Source organism: Bidens hawaiensis, unplaced genomic scaffold (assembly GCF_021521415.1).
Source record: "Bidens hawaiensis isolate Kalapana, Puna unplaced genomic scaffold, B.hawaiensis_p1.1 tig00016156_1, whole genome shotgun sequence".
Classification (NCBI taxonomy): Eukaryota; Viridiplantae; Streptophyta; class Magnoliopsida; order Asterales; family Asteraceae; genus Bidens; species Bidens hawaiensis.
This window is the reverse complement of record NW_027492471.1, coordinates 53240-65164: the sequence shown is the minus strand read 5'-3', so window position 1 is coordinate 65164 and position 11925 is coordinate 53240. Positions and strand designations below refer to the sequence as shown.

At 35.6% G+C, this 11925-nt stretch overlaps 1 protein-coding gene and 1 pseudogene across 1 annotated transcript; one reads left to right on the top strand and one right to left on the bottom strand.

Annotated features, from left to right (window-relative positions):
- Positions 1 to 1847: 1847 nt before the first annotated feature.
- LOC143550729 (wall-associated receptor kinase 2-like) lies at positions 1848 to 7067 on the bottom strand (annotated as a pseudogene).
- A 1340-nt stretch (positions 7068 to 8407) lies between these two features.
- Positions 8408 to 11521, top strand: LOC143550728 (wall-associated receptor kinase 2-like). The gene is made up of 3 exons (XM_077041327.1): positions 8408 to 9636; positions 9715 to 9885; positions 10379 to 11521. The coding sequence occupies exons 1-3, from the start codon at positions 8736 to 8738 to the stop codon at positions 11494 to 11496; spliced, it is 2190 nt and encodes a 729-aa protein (XP_076897442.1). The 5' UTR covers positions 8408 to 8735; the 3' UTR covers positions 11497 to 11521.
- Positions 11522 to 11925: the final 404 nt, after the last annotated feature.

Genomic DNA, 11925 nt, shown 5'->3' with positions numbered 1-11925 from the left:
ACTTAATCGTGTCCAACGTGTTATAAATTGTTATAAATAATTCTCAATCTATAAATGCTTTTAAACAACTGAGTTTTACTATCTAAGAAAGGCTAGTGGCGCAACTTGTTACACGTTTTTCTTCTATTTCAATGTAAACATTGAATGAAAATCAATTTCTTTGTAACCAAAATGTACACCATCAATCTCTCAATGAACCGGACACCTGTCTTGTTTACAAATATCATAAATAAAACGTGACTATATTTAAATAATATATATAGAACAATTTATCATTTGGTATGAAATGCAATCTTAACAAAATACGAGGCTTAAATAAATAAAAATGTATGTTGGTTTTTAATACCGTTAACTTTCACCAGTTAACTAACAACACTCATAAATTTTCGATTTGTTACTCACCAATCTCAACTATCATCCTATTTGTTTGTGTCACCCCTCACTAACGGAGGACTAACATCGTTAGTGAAGATAATGATGTGGACGTTTTATGGTTGAGCTGTCAGCCTCACCGGAAAACCGATGTGACAGGCGCCTTGTATCCTATCGATTGGTCATCTCTTTGCATCAACCGGACCTTTGAGTTGTTGCAGCCGCCTTTGGTAGATGTCCGAACCACCATGAATCAAAGGGCGCCGCCGCACCGCCTTTCTTTTCTTTGTTTTTGATCGTTTGGTTCGCCGGAAAATCGGGACTTCACTAACGACATTAGTCGTACGTTATTGAGGGAGTGAGAAAGACAAATAGGGTGAAAGTTGGGAGCGGTGAGTAACAAATCAAAATTTAAAATGTTATCAGTCAACGTGTGAAAGATAAAAGTATTAAAGACCAATATTCTTAAATAAAATATGAAGTACAAAATAATAAACGAATTAACAAATAAGATTCTCTCAGTTTGGTCCAACCCAACGTTACAAAGACTACAAGTTGAAGCAGTTTTTATATACTAGTGGACTGCTTTTGTAGCCAGTTTTTAGTCATCAATTCCATAGAGATGGTCAAAAGTCAAAAGTATTAAGGTGTTTGAATTGAACTAATTTGGATTCAAAGCAAAGACAATCACGTGTTATTTTATGTACATACTTTCACTATGTTAGGAACATTTTTATCTTCTTTTTTTTTGTTCATATATGCCAAAGAATCAAAATTAATCCAGGTCAATGTTACATAACTTTTTACTATTCAACCAGTTTTGGTCACTTTTATATCAACAACAAATATACATAATTTAATGGTATTTGAAATAGGTTTATATGGAAAATAAAAAAAAATGAAGACCATGGTGATATATGGTGGGCCGGCCCTTGTTCTTTCAGGGTAGGCTAGAGGTGTATAAACTGATTTTAAACTTAGAACTGGTTTGGGTTGAAACTGGTTCAGTTTGGTCAGCAAAAGTTAAAACTGGTTTATAAATCGGTTCCAGTTGAAACCGGTTTCCTGACTAGGTTACGATTGGTTTGGTTCGGGTTTTTGATCGGTTTCGGTTTGGGTTTTGGCCGGTTTCGGTTCGGTTAACCGGTTTGGAAGCGATTATGGTGGAAAAAAATTACAAACCGGTTCCAAACCTACGGTTTCAATCGGTTCTAAACCAGTTTCTACATAATTGATTTCAAATTGGTTCGATTTCGATTTGATTTTCGGGTCTTACATAACCCAAAGTGACACAAGTGGAGATAGGACTTGGGTCTTCACTGGGGAACGCAAGTTTTCTTACCACGAGACCACAGATGGGAGATAAAAAAAATTATGACATCAATTTTGTAAAAGTTTTATGTTTATTAAATAATTTTTTGAATCATGATGGATTTTATAGGTACTAGTTAGGAACGTTTGATATATATATAACCAAATTCAAGTGTGTGTTTAGATGGCAATACAAGTGTCCAACATTAGTTTTCAAGACTCATGAGTGAAAGAATTTGATCAGAACTATATTGACCAAACATGTTAAACGAACTCTTAGACGAGCGAGTGGAGACATCATAGAGATCTGCTTGTGTACTTTTGTTAACGAGGCTCATACCATCTTCGTTGACACTTTGATTAGCCCATGGATGCTGGCTAAAATCCTTTAAGCCAGCCATTTTTGGCCTATCCTAACCATTCATGCTAAGGCATCTCTTTACGAGCAAACCAATAGCTTGGAGTTGCTCAACCTTCGCCTCTCGTAGCACTTGCTTGTCAATAATTTGTAGCAAATGGTTTCTCTTTATCGAAGCCAAAAAATGTGTTGCTAGATTGAGTTCTTCTGGGCTTCTTTCGTTGCATATAGGCTTCTTGCTGGTCAAGAGCTCTAACAATACAACTCCAAAACTATAAACATCACTCTTATCTGTTAGTTGACTTGTATGAAAGTAATCTGGATCCAGATACCCAAATGTGCCTTGAACTAACGTAGTCACGTGTGTTTGATTCAAGGGTATCAATCTTGACGCCCCAAAATCTGAAACTTTGGACGAAAGATTTTCATTTAATAATATGTTCGCGGACTTCACATCCCTATGAATGATGGGCTTTGAAGCTTCTGAATGCAAGTAAGCAAGTGCACGAGCAGACTCGATAGCTATCCTTAGACGATTGTCCCAAGATAACCGAATCATTTGATTGTCATGACCATGGATATGATCAAAGAGTGTGCCATTGCACACACATTCATACACTAGCAAAGGAACTTCACTATCTAAACAACAACCTAGGAGTTTGACCACATTCCTATGATTGATTTGAGTAAGAATAACAACCTCGTTGATGAATTGCTCGATTTGGTCCTCATCTATAACCCGTGATTTCTTTATAGCAACAACACTTTTGTCGGGTAAGATGCCTTTGTATACTGTTCCAAAACCGCCACGACCAAGGATTCTATGTTTAGAAAAGTTGTGTATCGCTTTCTGGAGCTCTTCGATTGTGAATATTCGTGTTGATTGGTTAACACCACTACCCTCATTTGAATCATTTTGTTGTCTCAACAACATGCCACCGTTTTGCATGAAGAACTTGGCTCTGAGTCTGATCATAGATCCAAGTTGTTCCAACGAGTACCGATAGAAACCCGAATCCTGTGCCTGCACAAGTACGTACAAGTCTCTCTTTGTTAGCAGATTAATATTAATAATAAACCAGAAAAGTCTAATATGAAATGATAGTTACCAAGTGATGTTCTAAGGACTGAGGATTTCGAATTTCTAATGGTGCAGCCACTTCCATCCTTTCTTCCGTCTCCAACGTATCCATTTGGGCATGAACACTTAAAATGTCCCGGCAAATTATTGCAAATCCCGTTACAAGGATTGTTGCTAGGATCGGCACACTCATCAATATCTACAATGTACGTATCATGTGAACAAAACTAATACAAGATATATATTATAGGGGTGTTCTTCAGGTTCGTTTTTCGGGTTTCGGGTTTTTCGGATTTCAAAGTTTTAAATCTTTCCCGAAACCGAACCCAAATCTCTCACGGGTTTTTTAGTTCGGGTTGGGTTAATCGGGTTTCGAGGATCATAGAAAAAAACACACAAAACCATTTTAAAAAAAAAAACTACAATGACAAAATTAAAACAACATATTCTTCTTTGCTTATAACACACGTAATCAAATAATATACTAACCGAACTTGATAAAATAATTCAAAGGAAGAGTAAAACTAACTCGAATTATAATCGTATTCAATCGGGCATGATTTGGTTGTTCGATTACGGTTTGCTATTAGTAATAAACGGAACCATAAGTAAGAAATCGATCCATAATAGAATGACTACAGTCGATTACAGTTTCTAATAACTTTAGTGGCTAAGACATAGCCTATTATACATAAAAATAGATTTGATTTCAAAACTAAAAGTTTATTCGGGTTGACCCAAATCTTATAAATCAAACCCAAGAACCAACCCGAATTACTTTGGTTCGGGTTTGGGTTTTTCGGGTTGGGTTTCGGGTTTCCGGTAAAAGTGACAGCCCTGCTATATATATTGCGAAATTAGATAACAATTAATTTACTAACCTTGACAACCGGGCGAAAGATAAGGGTTACCTTGATACCCATTGTTGCAACTGCAAGTATACCCTCCGTTTCCAGTCGTTGAATCAACACAAAAGCTATTGTTTTGACAATAATAATCGCTTGTACTCTTATACTCGTCACAACTCCTACTCCCTAAAACCCAATCTAGCACCGCCGGAACACTCTCCAACGTTCTTTTAATGAAACCGGGGTCTGACAAATCTTGAGCACCCCTAAACTTAAACGCATTTTTCTCTCCGACGAAACTGTACCCGCATTTGGAGAAAGACCAAATATAAGCGTGATTGTTGAAGCTGCCAGTGACACTTAGATATGTCATAAGACCCTTTGGCAAGCTTGTTTCGCAACACCCGCTACCTAAATATATACAGATTTTGGTTCACGCTATATTTCATTAGAAAATCAACATTCTATATATAACTCTCTTTTCCAACATGTAACCAGATACAATGCTAACATATATACCAGATACATGGCTATAAGGGGTGTTCATAATCCAACCAAACTCTAAACCTCGAAATCCAATTCCTAAATTTGAACTTGATTTTTGAATTATATTCGATTCGAAATGCAAATTCGAGCTATGAAATCTTATAAAGAAATGAAATGTTAAAAGTATGAATAATTAACTCGGTTAAATTAACATCAAATGCTCAAAACGCCCTAAGTATTCTTCAAATACTAAAATATATTTGAAAACTATAACAGGATCCAAAATATAGATCAATAATAGCATAACAAGTGTAAATGCTGACTGAATTCTAGCCGGCTACTATATTTTTCAAAGACTTTTGTACCGGCTAAATTTCATTCTTTTTAGCTTGACATCCTTGTCTTACATAGTTCCATGTCTATATTGGTTTGTTTTTGATGCAGCGTACAATTAGAAACCGAATGTTAATCACGTTGATTCTTGGAATACCCGCGAAGATCCTTCCTCAAACCCTCAGATTCGACCCAAAAGTCAAGAATTTGAAAAGTCAAATTATTTTTATTCAATTCTGATCAATGATTAGTCACAAAGTAAGTTAACATATTAAATAAACATCCAAAATGGGCTTGGGCCGACACAAACAACCACATGCCCAACAACTACCCAAAAGAAAACCAAAAAACTAGACGAAAAACACAAAAGTGGCCCAAAAGTGTATCTAGAAGGCTTATTTCGGAAAAATAAACGGGGGGTTTGACTGGTAGAAAGCTTGAAACGGAGGTCCGTAGCCCAAGTTATGCTCATTTTCATGCAGCACCTCTGGAAGCGCGATCTTGAACCTCCAGAAACATCATGACCCGGTCTTCTACATTTGAGCCCACATCAGTTTTGGATATTACTATTTTATAATTGTGTTAAAAGTCAACTTTTTAATTTATGCAAACTGTTAGGTTAAAATGGCTATTTTGATGATTTTTAATATCCATATTCATTATATTCAAACCGTACGTACTTTGAATTCTTGTATAATAAGTGAGTAGCTACAGGTTAATTTATATCTTAAATCGTTCTTAAGTAGAAGATTGTATGGTCTTTATTCTACTTTGTCTGATACGATCCATCCTTCATGACCTGTCCGTAACCAATCCTTCGGAGATTGAACCCAAGTTTATTTTATCCATGTTTCCCATTTCTTTGCATGCATGTTTGTTATTTTGTTTTTCCTAATTGCATGTATCCTTTAACTAGGTAGAGTAGTGTAGAAGTGGGTGTGGTTTTATTTCATTTGCATTGCAGACTATAAAGGCAACTCAATTTAGTAATGAGAGAACGAAAAATTGCAACAAGTATCTTTATATTTTTATTTCGTTTCTTAATTTCAATCGGAGATCGCCAGTCTCGAATTTGGTTACTATCATTGTCAAATGTGTGTGAATATATCATCGGTAAATATTATCATTTAGTGACATAAGATTATTGGTAATTTCGGAAACCATACTCAAACTTAGTGTTATAATATCATTGGTTATTTCGGACTTCAAGTCACATGCCGGTGAACTTGAGGGATCAATATTGACAAGTTGGTTATTTTTCTTAACTACAATATGTCCCTGAAATCCGACTCGAAAATTAGGGGGGGGGTGAACGTTGGTAATTAACCGAGTTGGGCTTAAGTATCTCATTATGGCGTATGAGATCGATAAAAGGGCGTTATATGGTAGTCTGCCTTAAATTTGGTGGTTGGACATGAATGTCAAGTTGTTGACATTTATGTCAAGTAGTTGAACATGAATAAATAGTGTGTATGTTATTGGCTAACTACTATAAACGTATCTAACAAGTTAGAATTAGATATCCCTCACTTCTTCGATAAGTTAAGTCCCAGACAATCAAATATATTCCTTAGTTTTTGATTGTCTGGGACTTGACTAATCGAATAAAACACATATATCAATTAGGACATATAGGTGTTAATGTTTTATATTACCTGTTCATGATCCAGCAATGATATCTTGAGGCTTTGAACAAATGGCAACACAACCGCTACTCGTATTCTTATGCTCAATTTTAGTCACTGGAGAAGTGAGGGAGAAGTCGTCGCAGCCAATCACAAACAACTTGTTGAGTTCAGAGAGACTGAAACACGTAGCCACAACTTGTCCCGCCGTGTTAAAATGGGTGGACTCACCCGATTCATTAAAGCATTTAGCACTGATTGTACTCCTGACTCTCACTTGGTTGCTGGATATGCCAACGACCTCCACCGGGCTATACTTGTCATTAAAACGATCATCTCCGTAGTAAGAAAATACTGGACTTGTCAAGAAAGCTTTAGGTGGATCAAAGGAGGTGTCGCAGATGATGTCGTACCATGGCCCGATGGAGCAACCTGACCGAGATCCGATACCGAAGGGGTATGGGACACTGAGGTTGCCACATTTACTTGGGCAGCCTTGTTTAGTGATGTTGAAGGTGGTTGCCAATGGGAAGATGGACAAAGAAAAGACTAGTAGTGAGACATGAAGTGGCAATTGTCTTTCCATTGATCTAATTTGTTTATGGATTATTATGACTGCCAATGTGAGATATATGTACACACTTTGTAATACGTAACCACTTAATTCAATCAACCTTTATTTGTTTAATTTAGTGGATGACTTTATTTATTAATTCTACAAAAATAGAAACTTAGGGTAAATTTCATAAAGATGATGTTATAAGTGTGGTCCGGTTAAAATAACATAGTCTGATCAGAGTGGGGCATCGGGACTCTTTAAATTTGGAGAGTGCGGTAGCCTAAATGTAAGAAAGTCGCCGTTCTAAAAAGATCCAATACAATAATAGTTTATCTTACAATAGGTACGTGAATCCCCTTTTCGCACGGAATCGATCCATGAAATCACATCCCAACATATCGGAATCGTCAATACATATCCAATTAATCATTGGTTCACCGAAAAAAACAGTTTTGGATCGTTGATTGAATAATTTTTTACTTTTTTTTCACGAAAACCATTTTTGAGCATTTTAGGTTTTGGCTAAGCCTTATAGGTTTTGGTTGAGCGTTTTTAGGTTTTGCCTTTGTTTTTTGCCTTTGAGTGTCTCGCGTACCTATCGTACGTTAATGCATTATTGTACAGTATTTCAACCCTATATATAGACGATTAGTTTTTACAGTTTGTTTTATACATTTAAAATAGTGACAAATAGTATGCAATTTGATACTTCGAATCGTTCTATATTGAAGAAAATTATAATACAATAATATATGCATGCTGATCATCTCTAGCTAGCTCTAAATTTATTAATCTATATAATATATATATAAACGAAGATTCAAAAATCCTATGTGTCGCGATGTGGTCGCTCCCTCTTTTTTTGGAGTCACCAGAATTGCTTGATTTTTAAATGAAGGCTTCTCATGCATTTGACCCGAATTCATGGGTATGACTCTTACCAAACCCATATATTCCTTAAACGGGTTATAACATCTCATTAAATAAAAAATTATTCTCACCAAACTCTTGATGTAAAAATTCTATAAAATAGGATACACTAAAAAATAATATCTTATTTATTTTAAAAAAGATATATACATTATTTAAATTAAAAAACCAACTTTATAGTAAAAAAAAATAAACGGGTCTTAAGTCTCATCAAACCATAAGTATATTATTGATTTTCATAAATATTATTTATAATTAAAAAAATCAATTTTATAGTAAAAAAAACGGGTCTTGGGTCTCATCAAAACCATATAGCTTTTAAACCGGGTTATAACATCTTATTTATTTTTGAAACAATTTATCATCAAATCATAAGTATATTATTAACTTTGATACAATAAAAAAATATAAATTCAAAAATAAATAAATATTAAAACAAACAATATAAAAACCCCCGTAATACGGGGGATAAAAACTAGTTATATATATTAATGCATCACTAATTTGTATTTGTTTAAATAAGAGAGAGGCAAAGTAGTTAATATGTTTGTATCTTGAATCGTTCTTTAGTTGAAATTTGTTTTTAATTATGGTTTAGGTTACTAAGTTAGGAAAATATCACGATCTTGGTCCCAATGGATGGACCTTGTAACATTATAAAACCTAATTAATCCCATGGGGGTTGATATATATCTATCACACGAAACATGGATAGATACTTTAAATAAAATAATTCCTTGGTACGGCTAGCTAGCTAGTTATACGGCAACTATTCACTTTTCTTTCACTTCATATTTTATTTCCAATACTCAAAAATTCATTTCATTCTCATATGCATACAGTCATGGAGCTACTACATGTACTCCTATTCTGGTTTTGGTTCTGGTTCCAAACAACAGCGGCTGCCACCATAAGAAGCACTAGCAACATAGCCAAACCGGGCTGCCAAGCTCGATGTGGAAACGTGACTATTCCATATCCATTTGGATTAGGACCTGATCATTGTTATATAAACCCTTGGTTTAATATTACATGCAACACTTCTTTCAACCCTCCCAAGCCCTTGTACACCTTAGGTAATGTTAGCCGAGAAATCTATGACATATCGGATTCTACTTTCCGTATGTCTAACCAAGTGGCTAGCAGATGCTACGACCAATACGGGAATGTAACAGAAACCATTCTGGCCTTCACAAATATGGGAACTCATGCACCCTTCTCATTTTCACAACTAAACAAGTTCACTTCAATTGGATGTGGTGACGTCGCAGTATTCCTAGACCCAGACTTGTTTACAACTGGTTGCTTGTCGTTATGCTCCAGTTTGGACGATGTAAAGAATGGTTCGTGCATGGGTGGTGGGTGTTGCCAAACATCTGTCCGAAAGGGGCTAAAGTTTTACTTCACCACCAATCTCAAACGTATAAATGGCCCCGGTATATGGCCATTCAATCCTTGTACCTACTCATTCATGGGAGAGCAAGAAAGATTTATTTTCCAAGGTGCCTCGGATTTTATCTATCCAGATTTCAAGAATCGTATCATGGCTAGTGTCCCAATACTTGTGGATTGGGTCATTGGGAACTTGACTTGTAGTGAGGCTCAAAACAAGGGTCGTTTGGCTTGTCAACAGAATAGTTATTGCGTTGATTCTGATACCGTGATTCCTGGTTATCGATGTATTTGCAATCAAGGTTATGAGGGTAATCCATATCTTGATCTAGGCTGCCTAGGTAATTACTTACCTAGTTATTAATTTCCGTTTTGTTTAATTTCCTTACCTTAATTTCTTATCATTTATGGAATGACAGATATCGATGAGTGTCAAGATGCAAACATGAATTCATGTGAGCGAATTTGTAAAAATATTCCAGGAAATTATACTTGTTCTTGCCCGGATGGATACTTTGGAGATGGTCGGAAAACTGGGAACGGGTGTATTGCTGAAAGTTATCATTTCCCTGTTGTTAAGTTCTCTCTAGGTAATCAATGTTAATTATGTTCTAGTGATTGATCACAAGTTTTTAAGTGAAGGCATGTTATAATTTAACTTATATTACTTTCCGCATCTTAATATATGCGACACTTACAATATATTCTAAGAGTCCAGGAGAGGCACGGAGGGTGTGCGAGCCACACCATCGGCCAAGACACATAAGTTTCGGGGGCACAAACTTTTATATATATATTACATATATATGTTTTTGGGTGTTAAAAATAAGGTTATTTACAATGATTTATGAGATAATTACATGCTCAGAATAATTTTTGCTTATAATAAATCGGTCGATAAAAGTTTTATCCATGTACATTAGCGAATAAAAAATTTTCTTTAAAGCATACAAGCCTTTTTATTTTGGCTCGGCCAAGGTAATTAAATTCTCGGAGACCGTCTGGTGTAAGACATTGTCTTACCTTACCTTATAAGCATGTTCAATTGCACTTGTGTAAGTAATTTGCTTTGAAAATACGCAGGTATGGGGTTCGGTTTCTTAGCTACCTTGGCTGGATTAATCTGGTTGTATTTCGGCATTAATAAGAGAAACCTTATTAAACTTAGACAAAAAATGTTTCAGAAAAATGGTGGTTTGCTACTACAACAACGACTTATGAACAACCCGAGAAGTATCGATTCAACAGTACTCTTCACGGCCAAGGATCTGGAGGTTGCAACCAACAGTTATGCTAAGGACATGATCTTGGGCCGAGGTGGATTTGGTACTGTATATAAAGGTATTTTGCGTGACAAGCGAGTGGTCGCAATCAAGAAGTCCAAAGAAATGAATGATAGCCAAATACAACAATTTATTAACGAAGTAATCATCTTAACACAAGTTAACCATAGGAATGTGGTCAAGCTATTGGGATGTTGTTTAGAGACAGATATTCCGTTATTGGTTTATGAGTATGTCTCGAATGGTACCCTCTTTGATCACATTCATAGTAACCGAAGCTTGACTTGGTTATCATGGGAGAATCGGTTACGAATAGCATCTGAATCCGCTAGTGCACTTTCATATCTCCACTCGGCGACAACAATGCCCGTTATACATAGAGATGTAAAGTGCGTAAATATATTACTAGATGAAAACTATACCACAAAGATTGCGGATTTTGGAGCATCAAGGTTAATCCCAATAGACCAAAAGCAAATAGAAACATTGGTGCAAGGGACATTTGGGTACTTAGATCCTGAATACTTCAATACAGGTCAACTAAACGAGAAGGGTGATGTTTATAGCTTTGGGGTTGTGCTTGCTGAGCTTTTAACAGGGAAGAAGCCCGTGTTAAAGAATGGAATAGAAGACATGAATCTTGCAAAACTTTTCGTCGCAGCCTTCAATGAAAATCGCCTGTTTCAGTTTCTAGATCGTAGAGTTGTGAGGGAGGGTCCGATAGAGCAACTAAAAGAAATTGCCGAACTTGTGAAGAGGTGTCTCAATCTTTCGGGAGATGACAGGCCGACAATGAAGGCAGTGGAGATTCAACTTGAAGGATTAAGAAAGTTTACTCAACATCCTTGGGCGATTTCAAATGACGAGATTCGGAATTTAACAACTATTCAAGTAGACCTTTATTCTTGCGAGTTGTAGGTTAAAACAAAAATAACGCATATGTCACTACAACTAAATGATTTTTACATGTGTTGTTATTGTTCTAATAAATTTCATTTTGTTACCCTTTTGATGTAAATTTATATGTATTATTGGGTTTTTAAATATTTTGCAAATGTTTTTATTTAGTTTTTGGATACAAAACCTTATGTATAAAACATTTTGTATCCATACCAAAGAATTGCATAGAACATAAAAAGTCTAATAACTTCCTAACTATTTATGCAGCCTCCTTAATGTTTTTATTAAATAATCAAATAAACTTTTCTAGTAGTAAATCATATTTCACAGGCTTAATTTTTACCGAAAATGTTGAAGAAATCAAAACAAAAAGTATGTTTGTAGTCCCTAACCGGGTTAAATGGGTTAGTTTCAGAACAACCCTTGATAACTTGTATCAAACCGACA